The 19,948-nt window shown below is 37.8% G+C and overlaps 1 protein-coding gene across 1 annotated transcript in view; it reads right to left on the reverse strand.

Moving 5' to 3' along the window:
* The window catches only part of LOC141339661 (uncharacterized), a 353,139-nt gene that overhangs the window by 18,369 nt on the left and 314,822 nt on the right, over window positions 1-19,948 (reverse strand). The window contains 1 exon segment of the mRNA XM_073844972.1: window positions 18,107-18,622. Coding sequence (XP_073701073.1) covers window positions 18,107-18,622 — 516 coding nt within the window.

The raw sequence follows: 19,948 nt of genomic DNA on the forward strand, positions 1-19,948 counted from the left end.
GGCTAAAAGTAGCTCATAACTTGCCGATTTAGGAGAAAAACTTAAAAATAATGGGCGTGTCACTCCTAAATTTAGGACTCATAAGTTTTTGCTCTAAGAGTGTTTCACAAAGCGTTTAGCGCTAAAACTAGCTCCTAAATCTGTGCAACGTAAAGACTGATTTTAAATCAGTGATTTTTAAAGCTGTTTTGGCTGAACAGGTACACCTGTACAAACATCTCTATAATCCATCAATGCGTGACCATAGAACCACTATTGGAAAGGACGAAAACTTTTGCAAAAAAGTTTGTGAAACTGTACATTTTAACACTGTTCTGTTGGTTTTACTGTTGAAGCCTGCTGCAATAAAAATATTTCTCATAATTGCTTTTGTTAGTGTTTCACATTACTTATTTTCATAGGCGTAATTCACGGGTGGGATGAGTGGGACACTTTTTGCAAAGCTCGATATTGTCCCACCACTTTTTTGAATATCTCGCAGCACGGACGTATCTACACCGCGTTCCAAATTATTATGCAAATGATATCTTTCTCTGGTTTTCATAATTAGTCAATGCAAATGACAGTCAGTATAATTTTTAAGTCATCAACCATTAGGGTATAATTTGAATTTTATTGAACAAACCTCCTAATGATAACAGTATTTATTTCAAAAATAAAAAACTGAAAATGCACTGTTCCACATTATTATGCACAACAGAGTTAAAACATTGTATAGGTTGTAAAGAACTGAAAATGGGCATTTGCTGAATTTGCAGCATTAGGTGGTCATATTTACTGAAATCAAAAGCTATTTCAATCAAAAACATCCTAACTGGGCAAGTTACATCTTACCATAGGACCCCTTCTTTGATATCGCTATCACAATTCTTGCATCCATTGAATTTGTGAGTTTTTGGAGAGTTTCTGATTGAATTTGTTTGCAGGATGCCAGAATAGCCTCCCAGAGCTGCTGTTTTGATGTGAACTGCCTCCCACCCTCATAGATCTTTTGCTTGAGGATGCTCCAAAGGTTCTCATTCTGGTTGAGGTCAGGGGAGGATGGTGGCCACACCATGAGTTTCTCATCTTTTATGCAGATAGCAGCCAATGACACAGAGGTATTATTTGCAGCATGAGATGGTGCATTGTCATGCATGAAGATGATTTTGCTACGGAAGGCACAGTTCTTCTTTTTGTACCATGAAAGAAAGTGGTCAGTCAAAAACTCGACATACTTTGCCGAGGTCATTTTAATACCTTTAGGGATCCTAAAGGGGCCAACCAGCTCTCTCCCTATGATTCCGGCCAAAAACGCCACCTCCTTGTTGTGGTCGCAGCCTTGTTGGGACATGTTCCATCCACTACTCCATCTATCTGGACCATCCAAAGATGCACAACACTCATCAGTAAACAAGACTGTTTGAAAATGAGTCTTCATGTATGTCTGGGCCCACTGCAACCGTTTCTGCTTGTGAGCATTAGTTAGGAGTGGCCGAATAGTAGGTTTATGCACAACTGCAAGCCTCTGGAGGATCCTACACCTTGATGTTCGCGGGACTCAAGAGGCACCAGCAGCTTCAAAAACCTGTTTGCTACTTTGTAATGGCATTTTAGTAGCTGCTCTCTTAATCTGATGAATTTGTCTGGCAGAAACCTTCTTCATTCTGCCTTTACCTGCACGAACCTGTCTGTGCTCTGAATCAGCCTCAAATCTCTTCACAGTACAATGATCACGCTTACGTTTTCGTGAAATATCTAATGTTTTCATACCTTGTCCAAAGCATTGCACTATTTGGCGCTTTTCGGCAGCAGAGAGACCTTTATCTTTCCCATATTGCTTGAAACCTGTGGCCTGCTTAATAATGTGGAACATCCTTCTTAAGTACTTTTACTTTAATTGGGCTCATTTGGCAAACTATTTATCACAGGTGTCTGAGATTCATTTCAGTGATCCAAAGAGCCATGAGACACAATACCATCCATGTGTTTAATTGAAAAACAAAAAACTGTGTGTTTATGACACTTACATACAATTTGCATAATAATTTGGAACGCGGTGTAATGCTGATGAAACATTCCTTTCTGTTAAATAAGGTGCTGACGCTGGAATCTGTAGTTTTTTTTTTTTCTGAAATCATGCTTAATGTTCATTGCGATGTTAATTAGCGACGCAACTTTCTCAATGCGGCTCGTGCTCAGTGTTCACATGCGAGCACTTCATTCCCTCGCTTATGACTCATTACGGTTAAAAATCAAAACAAAATAAACACAAATGTGTCTCTGATATAGAATCACTGATAAACATATTTAATTTTATTAAGGGATGAAAAAGTTGTGTGACGGCGGATTAGATCCGAAACCCTCTGACTCATCTAATGAACATTCTACCACTAGACTATTGGATATTACTAATCACGCTTACATATATATGCATTTATTCACTGCAACATTTATCTCGAGGCTAATAACATATTATTAAAGTACATGTAAGAATAAAATGATCATGTTAAAAACTAGTTTAATGTCAATACATTATGTACGCATGATCAGAGCCTGTAACCACAAAACATTTCATCTTACCACTAAAAGTTCTCCTAAATGCTAGTAAAAGTTTTTAGCTAAGAGTTTTCTCTTAAAACCTATTCACAAAGCTGCTGAGACAAACTTTTACTAAGGAATAGAGAGAAGTCTTAAGCTAAAAGTAAGGGCGGGGTTGACCTCATTACTATGGATGATTTCGGCATGCTTATTAACTATGCACACAATGATTGGCTGATAGGGGAGGGGTCTCTGTCAGACATTCATTCATAGAAATATTATAACATGCAATATTATATCATATTTAAATAAAGGTTTTAAAATAAAAATGTTGCCATATTCAAATAAAGATTTTAAAATGCAGGCTAAGTGCAGGCTAATTAAACGTGAATCTTCAGCCTCATGTGCGCTCCTCGTATGCATATAAACAGCCTTTTAATTAACAGGGTAGAAAAATCATAGGTGATAGTAAGGCAAGTAAACGTAAAATTTTCTTCTTACCCAACTTGTTCGTGAAAACAAAGTTGGGATAACCTCAAAAACTAAAAAAATATGTGTGGGAAAATATATGTGTGCAAATAAATGCAGCTTTCCCACTTTTGTCCAGAAGCAAATATGACTGTGAAAAGCACTGGTATTCTTTGCAAAGTCAGGCAAATTAAGGCAGAGATTGCAGAATTTAAGTGACAAACAACTGCTACAGCTAAAAGGACATTACTTTCAAGTTGCAGATAATGTTTTCATGTAACCTTGTTATGCTTTTGCAGATTAAAATCCTTAGCCCCTTTAAAATATTTATTGCATTCATAAGTAGCTGCCATTCGAGGATTGTTAAAACCTTGATCTGTGGCGTTATTGGGTTGTTTTTATTTGTTGCAACTCTGCAGCAGTCCTTTGCGATTAAGACCGCACCTTCTGAAAAGCTCATTATCATCCAATGCTTCTAAAATGTTTCTGTTCCGAGGCAGACAGCCGGCAACAGCCATTATAGGATAGTTTTAGGACTTGATCTTAGTGACTTAGGAGTCCTCTCCACTAGAGGTCTTCACGGGTCCAAAAATTCGTACCCGAACCCGAAGAGACCCGTAAATGTCCTGGACGGAACCGACCCGGACCCGTATTTTATTTTAAAGTGGGACCCGAACCCGTGAAGACCCGAAATATACCTTAATTGTACTAGTTGGACCCGAACTCGGCTGGGAAGACACAGACCCGACTGTACCCGAACGGCACATATTGCACAGCAAACTGCTATTAACTATAAATAAGTTGCAAAGGAAAAAAAAAACTTTTTTGGCGTAAACTACTGTTAGTAGCGTTGCATACAGACCTCCTTCAGTACATGTTAGGCTGTTCTTCTCTCTTGCCGACAGAAAGACCCTTTTTAATCCACTATTCCAGCTTTAATAGTTACTTTAGGGCAGGCTACTCGCGGTCACGGTCGGTGACGAATGACCAATGCAATACTTTTTTCTCTCTAAGTCAACTTCGACCGTTGTGTTTACCCTTTTGAACTACAATAACGATACTTTTGCAGATTGTAATAAAGACTCGGCGCAATTGTTTTATTTATTAGTTAATTTATTATTAATTAATATTATTAATTTATAATTAAACTTTTTTTTCCAAAAAGGCACAGAACAATGAATGCGGTAAACTTTACTGCGTGCATCTTCAATAACAGTATCTTCTTCAGTAAGATAAAGCAATACAAAACATATGTTTAGAGCTCCACCTAGTGGTCATCTTATGAAACTTAAAGGAGGAATTCGCACGTATAGCACGAGACAGCTTGATAGCGTAAATAGCTTATTCTGAAAAGAGTGTATTTTTTCCACCATATTTTCTATTATCACTGTGCTCTCTGAGCCGAGACTGACCAAAAAATTAAAATATAACAAGATGGTACTTCCGTGTTATTATAAACGTAAGAAAGAATGCTATGTGTACTATGGCAGAGTAAAAGCAAAGTACCTTCAAGGCCTTAAGGGTATTCTATAGTGTTTGGCAGAGTTTCTCTATGGCTCTGGTCTTTGGTAAAAGTCGCCAGCTCTGGTTGCCATAGAAACATTTCATGCGCGTTATTTTAATGCAGTGTAAACATCACAGACAACATTAATGTGACTGTTCATTTTCGATTTCATATTTTGTTGCTCATGTGAAATAAATAAATGTGCAAGGCTTTTTATTTCACATCACTCATGAAGGAATCCATGATCACCGACCGTCCATTTACGTTAACTCCTCCTGCGCTCTGCTTCTCGCTGCTGCGGTCACGCGACATGCGTTTATTTATTTAATCTTCTTCTTTTTTTTTATTTCCTTCTCACACTTTTCTTATCATAATTTTACAAGATGCAAGTTACAAAACACGTGCAAAGTGGTGACTGACACTGGAAGGTGCGATGTTCTCCGATCGACTCGGGTATTACACACAAGTTAAACATACCCGGGACCCGAAGTAATAGATTTGGACCCGACCCGGACCCGGCTAACCATTTAAAATATAGACCCGAACCCGTACGGGTCCCGGGTCGGGTCCCGGGTCCTCGGGTCTCGGGTCCTCTGTGAAGAGCTCTACTCTCCACTACTCCTAACATTTCGCAGATTTAGGAGCTAGTTTTAGTCCTAAAATGCTTTGTGAAATACTCTTAGAGCAAAAATTAGGAGTCCTAAATTTAGAATTGTTTTAAGCATTACTTTTAAGATTTTCTCCTAAATCGCTAAGTTATGAGGCTACTTTTGTCCTTAAGATCTTTTAGGAACAGGGGGCAGAATTTGGTGATGTGCGCGCGCAGGCAGCACATGCTCGCGGTGCAGAAGAACGTGTGGAGTATAAATCGGCCTAAATCATGCTTAAATCACAAGATCAAATCCTAACCTTCCTAAAATTGATGTTGCTGGTGATCACCTCAGAACTTAAACTTTTTAGAAACACTCTGCATATGGACGCATATTCCTACACAATTTTTTTTTTAACCTTGGAGGTTATCCCAGCTCCAAATTTTCATTTGATTATATCCTACTTTGGGCAAGAAGTAACAGCGTAACAGAAGTTTGCGTATCTCGCTATCAGCCATGATTATTCTATCATGAATAGAAAAAAGCTTTTTACGTCGGCACCGATAGCCTAGCGGTTAGTGCGTCAGTACATAGCGTATCTCCGCTCAAAGCACCCTGAGTTTGATTCCCGTTTCGAAATGTTTTGCTGCTCGCCCCTTCTCTTCACCATTTTTTTTTGTGTTAGTTCCCGCTATTCTGTGTCATTAAAAGTATAAAAAGCTCTTTAAAAAAAGTCTGTTTACATGCATATCAGCTAATTGTTTATTATAAGCAGCACACAGGTAAAAGGCTGTCAATCATTTGAACACTTGTTTAATAAGTGACACTTGCCCTGTATTTTAAATTCTTTATTAGAATTTGGCAACATTTTTGCTAACTTTTTAAAACTTTATTTGAATTCTGCAACATTTACAACAATATTTATATGAATAAATGTCTGACAGAGACTCCTCCCCTATCAGCCAATCACTGTAAGCATGGTTAGTGAGCATGCTGACATCATCCATAGTAACGAGGTCAACCCCGCCCTTACTCTTAGCTCAAGACTTCTCTCTTCTGCTTAGTAAAAGTTTGTCTCAGTAGCTTTTTAAATAGGTTTTAAGAGAAAACTCTTAGCTAAAAACTTTTACTGCTATTTAGGAGAACTCTTAGTGGTAAGATAAAATGTTTTGTGAATACGGGCCCAGGTGTTTAACTTGAGCAACATCTTCAACATCACAACTCTTTACCTCTGCCAACCCAAATGGCGGTGTTTCTCTGGGGTTGAAGACTTTAGCATCAGGGCTGGCTGCAAGGTGAGGTGCATCAGGGTGGATGATGACCCACACTGCGTCACAGAGACATTACAAAACTCTGAATATTGCCTTTCCAGGTCCAGCCCTCTTTTCATAGCAGCTGTCTGTCTGAGGAGTTCCTCTCAGAATGCGAGCAGCCAAGGATTTTGCAGTAGACTCTCCACGGACATGGCATATTTCACCAAATCTGCTGGCTGTAAGTCGGGGTTTGCGTACCTGGCTCCACAGCTGGCATTCTGACTGCAGTCGTGTTTCTTCCTCAATTGCAGAAGACATTTCCCTTGACACCTTAAGGCTCTCTAAGTGGCATTGTTGCTTGTAGTTGGGCTCAAATTGGAAATTAAATTTTGTAACCTTCTAAAGGCAACTGAGGAAATCCAGGGGCACCAGGGTGTTTAATAATGTCTCTACTTATCTCGGGAGGGCACTGGTAAGAGAGCAAAGACCCAAATGGCACAGGGCCAAATTTAGAGTCCACAAAATTAAGGGCCTCGAGCCCGTGCAGCAATTTGCAAATGCCTGGTTGTGGGCGTTTGTCTTGAATTTTCTCAGCACTGGCAATGATGTGAGGATCTGGAAGAGGCCCTGACAAAAAAGTGGAATATGTCAAGTTAAATGTACATATCATTGTCACCTGACCTTTCATATTTTAGCAGACACCAACACATATCACCTCTCTATAAATACACATGAAAATGTTTTGAGCTGCCCCAAACCCTTACGTATTAAGAAATGTTCATAATTTGCAGAAGATATCAACTGAAGGCTTAAAGGGAAAATATACTAATCAATGTTCTATTATACATTAAAATATTTGGACATGTGTTCACTCAGACTTACCACCATATGCTCTGTACAGTGTACATTTCACTCCAGTTCGGGCATGATCCTTAGTGTTTGGTACTGGTTTACGCACTACCATGTCATTTGTGGCCTCAGGAGCAATTCCCTGTAATATATTGATGAGAAATTATTAATTGACAAATGTCATTACAAAATTCTAGTCCAACATCATTAAATGTAATGAATGTTAAAATATTACATGTGTCCTAGGCCAGTGCCAGGTCTGCAGAGAGCAATAATAAAAGACAGTGGCAATGGCAGTGTACAGTAGTGAGCACTTTGAAACAATAATGCCACAATGTGGTTGCACAGTGCTTTCCCAGCAGAGCAGGTACATGACATGCATTTCACTACCACAGGAACCTCTTTCGCATGAAATGTAACCTGATAATAGAAACATGAAAATACGTCTTTGCTCACAATTTTACATTTATTTGGAGTAATTGAACAAACTTAAGGATTAAAGCAAGTCTATGAACTTTGAACACCAACTTTTTATAACTTATAAAACATAATATTTATCAGCCTTTAATGTCCCCTAACAACCCTCTTCTGTTTTTAAATGTAAGATTGTCATCTAGAGTTTGGCGCCACACACTCACTGACACCAGGCTGAGAAACACACTGAACCACAATGGAACTTTGTGGGATACTGCAAAGTCTGCAACCGCAGCAGAACATGAAAATCAGAAAAACCTGAAGATGATGAGCCTCCTCATTTTTCCTCATGGACCTGTGACAGCGCCCTTTCACTGTCACCTCATCGACAACTACATTCGAAACTATTCCAATGCAATGTTTTAGTGAAAGGGCACAACATTAACCATGAATGTGTTACTGACTTTTATCTAACAATACACAATCTATAGCAAAGTAATAATATCAGTAATAAACATGATTGCAACAAGAGTTTGCAGGTCTGTATTACAGTAAATTAATCAAGAATATGGACTTTCACTGCAGAAGAGAAAGCTAACAACTAGCAGCTACCGTTGTCCTAACTCCTCCGCTAACGTAACGTTAAGTTGGGCGGGACCATACAAAATGCTTACCTTCATATGCAAACAGGTACTGCTCAATGAAGAATTTGTATCCTTTATCAAGTTTGGAACGTGTGGTGAGTGAAAATTTGTCTGCAAGATGGTGTACATCATCCAGATGTATTTCTGGCAGGTGTTGAAGGGACTGAGTAAACTCCATAGCGTAGCGTTATGCTGGCGGCGGAAGTAAACATACACTGCTTTGAGTCAGAACGGAAGTTGCTTGACGTTGTGTGAAAAGGGCCTATTATGTAATGTAATTTTCTTTTTGTTGTACACACAGTGATGTCAGAGTTCCCTGGCACTTCACTGTCTGAGGTGAGAGCTGTAATAAGAAGAAAATATAACAATGAAAATGTTGTTACCAAAAAGAAAAACTAAGTACAGATTTATTAGGGCACTTGTTTATTTTCTGAGAGTCCATTTGACATTTGTTTTGTAAATTACATGCTTAAAAAAAGTTACTGCTTGCAGTGTCTTTGCATTGCATACATGTGCTGTAATGTTGCATCTTAAGATATTTTTGTGTTCTCAGTCCTTGCTGTGTTTTTGTTCCCTCCCATAAGGTATTTTTGGATGTAGTATGTTAAAAGCACATTTTAGATCAGCTTCATGGTGTCTCAAAATATCACAGTTGAGTACACTTAGATGGTCTTAAGTTTATCCTAACATATACTTAATACTATTTTTTAGTACATTAAGTACAAAATTAGTGTGCGAAAATAGAGCACTTTTAATACATTACATAAATGTGAACTTAAGTGTATTTTAGCATGCTTTTTCACATTTTGTATATTATTTTCATATACTACTGTAATACTTTAAATTAGTCATAAATATATTTATAAATGTTTAAAATTAGGGTTCAAGTCTGTTTCTAGTTGTAATATATTTTTTAAAATACAGATATAGAATGTTAAAAGCACATTTTAAATTAATTTTATGGTGTCTCAAAATAGCACAGTTGAGTACACTTAGATGGTATTAAGTTTATCTTAAAATGTACTTAATACTAATTTTTAGTACATTAAATACAAAATTAGTTTGGGAAAATAGAGCACTTTTAATACAGTATTTAGCACACTTTTTTCAGAATTGTATATTTTTTTCATATATTACTATTATACTTTAAATTAGTCATAAATATATTTCCAAATGTGGTAACACTTTACAATAAGGTTCATTAGTTAAACATTAGTTAATGTACTAACTAACATGAACTAACCATGAGCAATACATTTGTTACTGTATTTACTAATCTTCATAAACGTTAGTTAACGAAAATACAGTTGTTCATTGTTTGTTCATGTTAGATCATGCTGCATTAACTAATGTTAACAAGATTTTAAAAACGTATTAGTAAATGCTGAAATTAACATTAACAAAGATTAATAAATGCTGTATAAGTGCAGTTCATTATTAGTTCATGTTAACTAATGTGATTAACTAATGTTAACTAAGGAACCTTATTGTAAAGTGTTACCCTAAATGTTTAAAAGTACGGTTCAAGTGTATTTCTAGTTGTAACTAAGTATATTTTTTTAAATACAGATATAGTATGTTCAAAGCACATTTAAAATTAATTTCAGGGTGTCTCAAAATAGCACAGTTGAGTACACTTAGATGGTATTAAGTTTATCTTAACATGCACTTAATACTATATTTTAGTACAATAAGTACAAAATGAGTGTGCGAAAATAGAGCACTTTTAGTACATTACTGAAAGTGTATTTTAGTGCACTTTTTTTTACCTGGGTTGAGCTATTTAATTTAACAATTAATATTGTCATTTGTTCTGCTGAACACAGAGGTATTTAGAAGACTGAATGCAACCAGTTCTAGGGCATCACTGACTTCCCATAAATTGGAAGTCAACACTGCCCTAGAATTGTTCAGACTGTACAAACATTATAAAAAATATTGTGTATAGCAAAACAGAGATATTCAAATAGGTTTGAAACCACTTGAGGGTGAGTAAATGACAAGCCAGTAACGATGATAGAATTTTTATTTTTAAGTGAACTATGCATTAAGTAATTTTGGGGTCCAATTGTAGAATTGTTTTTTTCTTTTTTTAATTTGGAAATTGTTAGTAAATTTTACATATACAAAGAAACACATATTTAATTTAGTCTTTCTTTCACAAGTTCACAATAGCACGACACTTCCGATCACATATTAAGGAGGACAGTGACATTGCAAAGGCTCTTAGTCAGGACAAAAACTAGCAAGGATTTGCTAAAGAAACTTTGGAATAGGAGAAACTTCATGCACAACAGTGAGGTTGTAAAGAATGGATCTGGTTCACTCAAAGTCAAGCGAAAGGCTAAAGGCAACTATAAAAAATATGAATACTATGTCCACTGCAAGGGGATGTTTTTATGGCCTAAGTTGTGGAGACACATGAAGCGGTGCTCCCCCAAACCAGAGTAAGGTGAACATCATGGCAGAAAGCGAGTTCTTGGACTTGCAGCACTGGTCAAATATGCGTGTCCTAGCACTGAAGTTGGCGTGCTTAAAATGTTATGTCGTATGCATGACGACGAGATTTCAGATGTTGTTCGCAACGATGTTTATTTGTTAGGTATGTGGGGTCTCTTTACAGCAAACATGGCCATGACGCATCTAAACCAGGGTTTCTGCAGGATTTTCAAATCTTATTTAATGTCTTTTAATGCCATTTCTACCATTTTAATACCATATGCAACCAATAACAAACACGCCTGTGAATGCATCCGTGTATATTATAACCCAACTTAACCCTTTTACAAACGTTACAAAATTCTTCTCCATTTTGACCTTCAACAGGCTGCAACCTAAATTGTTCATCCTCCAGCCACGTTTTCTGGAATTTGCACTTTCCCATTTTTCTGCTTTATTTTTTTCCCCTCCACATCACAGTCGGCCGCTCTTAAAAAGTCTGTGTCACAAAATTTTGGACCGGCCAGAAGCAATTACCAAACTTGTTCCGTGTTTATCATACTTTGCGACAGTGAATCAAAGTGATTAATTATACAGGCTATATTTAAGATAAATTGGTAATATTTGTTTCTTCAACACTATCTAAAGTTTTAATGCCCGTATAAAACAATTGAATGCTTTTTTAATGCCATTTAAGGCCTTAATTTTCACAAAATCAATTTAATGACTTTTTATTTAATGCTTTTTAATGCCCTTTAAATATGCCCTTTTTAAAGCTCTGCAACTATTTTCAGCGCTTAATCTAATGATTGCGAAGAGAAAGGAATATGGTGTGCCAGATGACAATGCATACTTATTCGCTGTACCACACTGCCTGACGCACTACAGAGGACATCAATGTTTCAGACGACTTGCAGTTGAATGTGGTGCCCTTTCCCAGGAGCAGCTAAAGAGGATGCTTACAATGGTCAAAACAATTAGATGAAATAAGCCAGAACTCCCACATGCCCTGCTTGCAACAAAGTACAGAGTTCGCTCTTTGTCAGTGTTTGCCTTTACAGAGACACAGTCACTTCTTTTCTTGTCCTGCACAGGAAGGCCACAGTAAGCAGCATAGGTGACAAAAAGCCACAGATGATCTTGGATTATAACAAAAGGAGTGGACAACATGGATAAGGCATTCATTTATTTATTGCATTTTCTATTTTTACTGAAATGTGAATAATGGTTATAAAGTGAGAGGCACATTTATTTTGCAAGCAGACAGCAGAAGAAATAAATGTGTGTTTTTGTCTGTGTTTGTAATATTGCAGATGGTAGCCACTTACAAATGCAAACAAAAGACATCTCATTGTGTGCCACTTTATTTCTGTCTGTGTTCTGCGTTGTTTCTGATTTTGAGTGCATGAATTTTGAATATTGTGCATTTTCTAAGTGGGGTCTCCAGAGACCACAAGTGACTTTTTTTTTTTTTTTTTTAACACCAAAATAAAATCATGCTTTCATAAAAAAAATATATATATATTTGTAGATCTAGAAAGTGTTGACAATTTTACATGACAAAGATAACTTTTTTTTTTTTTTAGCAAAAGTCATTTGGGGTAAAAAAAAAAATACCTCAAGGGTTAAGCATCAGTTGTATTTAGTATACTTTCACAATTGCACTAAAGTAGTACTAAAGTAAAAGTTGTAAATATGGTGCGTCTTTTTATTTTACACCTTTAACCCTATGATTATTCAGGAAGGGAAAGGATAGTCAAATCTAGCCTAAACCAAAAGGTACTCACCTGCCCGCAGGTTGCAGTCCTTCAGGAATGATGTAGAAGACCCTCCTTGTGGTTGTTCTTGCTTGAGGTTTATATTATAGTTATAAGTAAAATCTAACGAGAGGCACTAGTAACAATAAAACTATTATTCTTTGGTTACAATACAAAGCAGTTAAATGCAAAAATAAAATCAGCTTAGCTATTCATTATATAATCAAACTTTTCAACAGCAATTTTGGAGATGCTGTTAAGCGTCCCTTGTGAGGGTATCCGGTCTCCTCTACGCTTAATGCAGTCTCTGCAACTCATTCTTAATGAGACAGTGGTCTTTCCTTTGTCTCTTACATTGCTGTCTGCATCTGGCACTCTTCTGTTTCCTCTTCAAGGTTTTCACCTGCTTCAACTCTGCTTGGGGTAGCAACATGCTCTCTTCACCCCTGTGTACCCTCTTGTTAACCTTTGTGGTTGATTACATAGTAATAACTCAACAGCATGTCTTTACACAATTGTTTCTTACTCATCCTAACAAAGCAAACTTTGCAATTGCAAGCATTCTTATCTCAAAGCATCTGGCATCACCTTAAAATAAGCAGATAACATAAATTTGAAACAGGTAAATAGCAGTATTATTATCCAAATCCAAAACAAAGTATACTTTTAACTAGTGTTCTTATAGTGTATCAGTTTTACAATTTTATTTAGCACAAATAAATGTACTTCCTTGTATTTAAAGTTTTTTTTGTGCACTCAACTACGCTTTGATTTTACCTCAACATCATCAAAAACCTCCAAATCAGTTCAATCAAAGGGTACCAAAGTGGGATCCAATTTTTTCCATAAACTTCTGTATGGCTCACTTTCACCCAATTTAACCAATTCCCAGACATCCCTACTCAAAGACATCCAAAAAAAAGCCATCCCACTCGCTCAGAAACCCGCCAACCTATAAACGTAAAAATTACACCAAATGCTTCTCCACCCTCCGTATAGGCTACCAGTCCATCTACACCGCCCGTACCCTAGAAGCCATGTTTATCCTGCCCTCCTTTGGTTTCCTTAGAAACTCTGAAATCGCTATCAAATATAACTTTGACCCAAACATCCACTCAACCATTTCTGATCCAATAGTGCTAGACACTGAAGCCATCTCCTACCTCAAAGCAAATCAGACCAATGAAAGAAAGGCCACTTCATCTGTATTTTTAGCCTACAATCGCACATTCAACCATTTCAAACCCTCCTTGCCTTCCTTCAGCACAGGAAATCCCAATCCAAAAAGCCATCTGATCCCCTTTGTACAGACGACCTTAACCGCCCAACTTCACGATTCTGGTTTCAAAAGCATCATAAGTCTGTTCTTCTCCTATCCGGCACCCCAGCCAATAATTTCTCCAGCCATTCATTTCGAATAGGTGCAGGAACAACAGCAGCATCAACATCAAACCAAACACTCGGTCGCTGGTTTTAAGAGCTGCATCCGATCAGACCATTCCCACATCAAGGAAGCCCACCAAACCCTAATCAGTTAATCTATTTAGCACAATCCATCCCTAGAACCCCCACATCAGCCTCCCTTGACCCCATTTCAACTACCTCACCCCGCATCCCCCCTCAGTTCATGCCCAAAACCCTCTTCTTTCCCCACAGCCGCAATAGATTTTCGCTTCCGCGGGTGCCTTTTATAGGTCCCCACTGCCGCAGCAGTACCTGCTCCCGCAAGAGCCTCTAGCCTTTTTCCCCTCAGACTACCACATCAGTGCCTGCTTCCGCAGGAGCCTTATCCATAGTTCCCCACTGCCGCAGCAGTCTCAGCTCTCGCAGGAGCCTCATTCATAATTCCCAACTGCCACAATAGTTCTGCTCCCGCAGGAGCCTTCTTCTATATTCTATCACAGCAGTGCCTACAGGAGCTCCTCCTGTATTTTTGTACATGGCCACTATTACAACCAACGTCCAGCATCCCTTCAGCTCAAGCTAGGCAATTTTTGGGGGTCATCTGGCTGCTGTCTTGCGATTATTAGGCTTTTGAGGGAGCGTTTATAGGGTTCGAGTCAAATACCGAACTCAGACCCCTCCCCTGGGCAAGGGAAGTGCCCCGGGCTCAGGAATTAATACCGAACTCTGAGCCCTCTCCCAGACAGCACGCCAGATACGCCTAAACTTTCGCTCAGTTTATTATTTGTAAGAGTGAACTCATGAAGTGATGTTTCATTAACAACTTCTGGGAGGAGCTTGCACGAATAATTAACATGGAAAATTCATCATCAGTTATCACACTCCCTTATCCAATCAGTATGAGAAAGAATACCTATAAATAATCAAAGCAGCCCTTCCTTCTTCCTCTCAAGTTTTTCAGCACCATTCCACCACCCCATCTCCTCACCTTTAGCCCAGGGGGGAGAGGGGGGGGTTCAGGTTAAATGCAGAGCTCGGAGCCCTCTCCCGGACAGCACGCCAGATACGCCTAACCTTTCGCTCAGTTTATTATCTGTAAGAGTGAACTTGAAAGAAAGACTAAATTAAAAGACTATTGAAATTAAAACAGAAAATTTGTTGATTTGTCTTATTAGTTTCTTAAATTTTTTGCACTAAACTCACTAGGTGAGTTTAAGTTGTTACAATTCCCCACAGAGCATGGAATTAACACTATTTGGAATGGGAGATTTTTTATGAATAAATGTATGAACATAATAAACTCACAGACAGCCACTGTTTCCAAACAAAGTGTATTATACAAGTAATAATTACAAAGTGTCAGAGCACGTTGAAGCAGTGCAATACAATGGTGTGTGTGTGTGTGTGTGTGTGTGTGTGTGTGTGTGTGTGTGTGTGTGTGTGTGTGTGTATGTGTATAGTCTCTCAGCGTCCCAACTGTACAGTATATACAAGAGTTCAGATCAGTCTCACCAGTAGTCTTTTATCTTCAGAGAGCGCAAATCCAAAAAGCGCTGGCTGTTTAAATGTCCTTGAAGGTAAGTATCCCAAAACAAAAAAAGTATACTCCACAAGAAGACTCAGTCCAAGGGGGAGAAAAAAAAACAACCAACAAAAGAAGTAATCCACAGGATCAATCAGCAGGTACTGTTTCCAAACTTTTTGAGAGATGCCTCTCATGAACGCCGGGTCCATATAAATAAATGCGAAACAACTCCCGCCTAGATGACGCAACGTCACGTGACGACGGAGCGCAAGCAGAATTTCACGATATTAAAGTTCTGGGTCAAACAAGCAATCCTATAAATAAAAGCAATTTTTTAAAAAAAGCAAGCAATCCTATAAATAAACTTCCCCTTATGTGACTACGCTACAAAGTAAACTGCAAAAACAATTGGTTAGTAATAGATGCAATAAATAAGTAGAATTCCTCCTGTAGAAATGATCATACAGCATATTTATGGCTTGTCCTCTAAGACAATTCTATAAGACAATTCCTAATACAATCCTCTAGGAATGGTTCCAAAATATGATTATTACAGCCTTCCACAAAGCTGCCAATGTTGGTGGTAGAAGTGAGCATGTAACTGATGTGCACAAATTAAATCTTCCAGTGAGATCACTCTTCAATTAATGATATACAAATGTGAAGCTCTTACATTGTAGACAGAGCAAACACTCTGTCCATATTCCATATTATTCCTTGCACATTTATGCATTAAGCTAAGTCCAACACAATATACAGCGGGAAAATAAGCAATTGACACATCAGCATTTTTATCAGTAAGGATATTTTTAAGTGGGCTATTGACACCATTTCCACCAGCTGTAGCCATCAAGCCAAATATTGAATTCATACAAAGAAATCAGAACATTTAACTATACAAGTTGAGTCATAATAAATAAAGTGAAATGACACAGGGAATAAGTATTGAACACATGAAGATAACAAGGTGCAAAATGACATCTGAAATCTGTCAGTATTGAGAGAGAAACCCTGCCCCCTATCAGTACAAATTGATTTCAGTTGCTTTAGTCCTAATTGATGGCCTATAAAGGCTTCTGATTACTCAGAAGGCACACAGGAAAGACTTCATGACGGGTAAAAGCAAAGAACTCTCTCAAGATCTTTGTAATCTTATCGTTGACAAGCATTTTGATGGGAATGGTTATAGGTGCATTTCCAGAATGCTCAATGTTCTTGTGAGCACTGTGGGAGCCATTATCCAGAAATGGAAAGAGCATCAGTTTACCATAAACCGGCCACGATCAGGTGCTCCATGTAAGATCCCTGTCCGAGGAGTTTGTGGATTAGTGGGAGACTATAGTATGGTCAGATGAAAGCAAAATTTAACTTTTTGGCAGTCATTCTACACACCATGTTTGGAGACGACATGGCACTGCCGACCACCCAAGGAACACCATACCAACAGTTAAGTTTGGGGATGGAAGCATCATAGTTTGGGACTGTATTTCAGCAAGGGGTACTGGCAGACTTTATATTATTAAAGGCAGGATAAATGGAGAAATGCACCAGGACATTCTGGATGAAAATCTGCTGCCATTTACTAGAAAGCTGAAAACGAAAAGAGGATGGACAATTCAGCAAGACAATGATCCCAAACACAAGGCCAAGGAAACAATGAAGTGGTTTCAAAGAAAGAAAATCAAGTTGCTTGAATGGCCCAGTCAATCACCTGACCTAAATCCCATAGAAAATCTATGGAGAGAACTGAAGATCAAAGTTCAAAAAAGAGGCCCAAGGAACCTTCAAGATTTAAAGAGCGTTTGTGTGGAAGAATGGGCCAGAATCACTCCTGAGCAATGCAGACGACTGGTCTCTCAATACAAGAGGCGTCTAGAAGCTGTAATCACCAACAAAGGCTTTTCTACAAAGTATTAACTAAAGTGTGTTCAATACTTATTCCCTGTGTCATTTGACTTTATTTATTATGACTCAACTTGTATACTTAAATGTTCTGATTTCTTTGTATGAATTCAATATTTGGCTTGATGGCTACATCTGGTGGAAATGTTGTGTCAATAGCCCACTTAGAAATACCCTTACTGATAAAAATGCTGATATGTCAAATACTTATTTTCCCCGCTGTAGCTAGTTGGCACTGTAAAGTGTACCATGGACAAATGACATTGCTTTTAAATGTGAATTATAATTTATATCATTGTAGGAGCCCTGTATTGGATTCTTATTGGAATCCTTAAGGATTGTTTTGACAAGGGAACATTCTGCAGATTCTGAAAGGGGGATGTAAACTTTTGACCTCAACTGTAATTGTGGTTGCAACAATGTGGTTGCAGAGAAACAAAGAGGTGTATGTTTGTGGAGTAATTTACAACAGCTTTGATTGTGGCTCAACCAATCAGAATCAAGGACCGGAACTGTCTGTTCTAGACAATTTGTTTGAAACTATGTCCATGCTAAGGGGATCTGTTAGACTTCTCTCTTTTGTGAATCTTCATGTGCCTGTCAAGGGTTCCTTTTTGACTGAAACTTTTTCCACATTGTTTGCATGTGTAAGGCTTCTCTCCAGTGTGAACTCTCATGTGAATGTTAAGTAATCTTTTATTAATGAAACTCTTTCCACACTGTTGGCAGATAAAAAGGCTCCCTGTAATGTGAATTTTCTGGAGAACTTTATGGTTTCCAATTTCATTGAAACTCTTACCAGACTGAGGGGATCTGTAAAGCTTTTCTTTATTGCACTTTTTTATATGACTTTCAAGGCTTCCTCGTTGACTGAAACTCTTTCCACACTGTTTACATGTGTAAGGCTTCTCTCCAGTGTGAATCCTCATGTGAATGTTAAGGCATCCTTTACGAGTGAAACTCTTTCCACACTGTTGGCATGTGTAAGGCTTCTCTCCAGTGTGAACTCTCATGTGCCTTTTAAGGTTTCCTTGTAGTTTGAAACTCTTGCCACACTGTTTGCATGTGTAAGGCTTCTCTTCAGTGTGAATTATCATGTGAATGTTAAGGCATCCTTTACGAGTGAAATTCTTTCCACACTGTTGGCATGTGTAAGGCTTCTCTCCAGTGTGAGCTCTTATGTGCCTTTTAAGGTTTGCTTGTAGTTTGAAACTCTTTCCACACTGTTTGCATGAGTAAGGCTTCTCTTCAGTGTGAATTACCATGTGCCTTTTAAGGTGTCTTTGTTGTTTGAAACTCTTTCCACACTGTTTGCATGAGTAAGGCTTCTCTTCAGTGTGAATTCTCATGTGCCTCTTAAGGTATTCTTGTTGTTTGAAACTCTTTTCACACTGACAGCAAGTGAAAATACTCATAGTTCCTGTCTTTTGAGCTCTTCTTTGTGTAGAAGTCTTTTTAGACTCTAAGGAACAAAAATATTTTTCTGCAGGTACGAAATCATGAAGATTCTCAAACTGATCTTTCTCTTCAGGTTCATTCAGTACTTCCCTCTCCTCTTTCAGCGCTGTAAGGTCTAAGGTGAAAAACAAAGAGATAAAAGTTAACCCCAGTTTAATGGCACAAAGCAATTAACATGTAGATATGTAATGCATTTATGCTAGATCCTATACCAGGGTGTCCAAACCTGATCTCAGGAAGGCTGGTACCCTACAGAGATTAAGTTGGCCACTCAACCACCAGATGAAATATTAATCACACAATAATTCCTTCTGAGGTTATATTAAGGGGGCAATTATGTTAGCCAATCATAAAAGTTGGCTTTTACACTTGAGCTTTTGAATGGAAAACACCACAAGTGACTGTCAGAGGATGAGAAATGGTGGAAAACGGCCATTAATCTATCAAAAAATCTTATTTAAATAAAATTAAATCACTCAATTTTAAATATTTCAATCAAAAGCATTAGTAATATTATAATTACACCTCTGGAAACATGATATAAAAATACTAAAATTAAACTTCCTTTAAAAGAAAACAGGCAATATTTTTGCACCAATTGAAAGTCAAGTAACGTGCCAACTGCCAAGTATGGTGAATTGTGCTCTGCATTTAATCCATCAAAGTGCACACACACACAACAGAATCAATGTGATCCATAATTGACATTAAGAACTGCTTTAAGAATAAGCGTGCATATCAAATTCTCGACTCACTAAACCTGGGTCAAATTAGTGAGATTATATTAACTTAAATGGTCATTTATGGTACAACTTTAACCCTAATTGATTTGTTAAATTATTTCAGGTCTCGTTTTGGACTTTAATGTTTTCTGACCATCTTTTTTGAAACAGCCCCAGAGCTCGACATTAAGCCTTGATATGTGCTCCTTGATATGTGTCTAACTTTTAGGCCTAGTCCACACTAATATGTTTCCATTTGAAGGCCTCTGTTTTGACCTTCCATCCATCCAGATAGCATTTATGTTAAGGAAAACTGAGCTTTTTGAAACAGTGGATAATTGAAAAAGTTGCCTTTTTAACGTTGTTGTCACACCTTTGGACTTTTTGTTTTGGTTTTTCCCATTGCCCATATTTGGTTCTTCCTGCATCATTCCCATCACCTGTCATTCTAATTAGCACCCTTTTGTAAGTTTGTTTGATTTCTGAGTTTCTCTGTCCG

Source organism: Garra rufa, chromosome 1 (assembly GCF_049309525.1).
Source record: "Garra rufa chromosome 1, GarRuf1.0, whole genome shotgun sequence".
Classification (NCBI taxonomy): domain Eukaryota; kingdom Metazoa; phylum Chordata; class Actinopteri; order Cypriniformes; family Cyprinidae; genus Garra; species Garra rufa.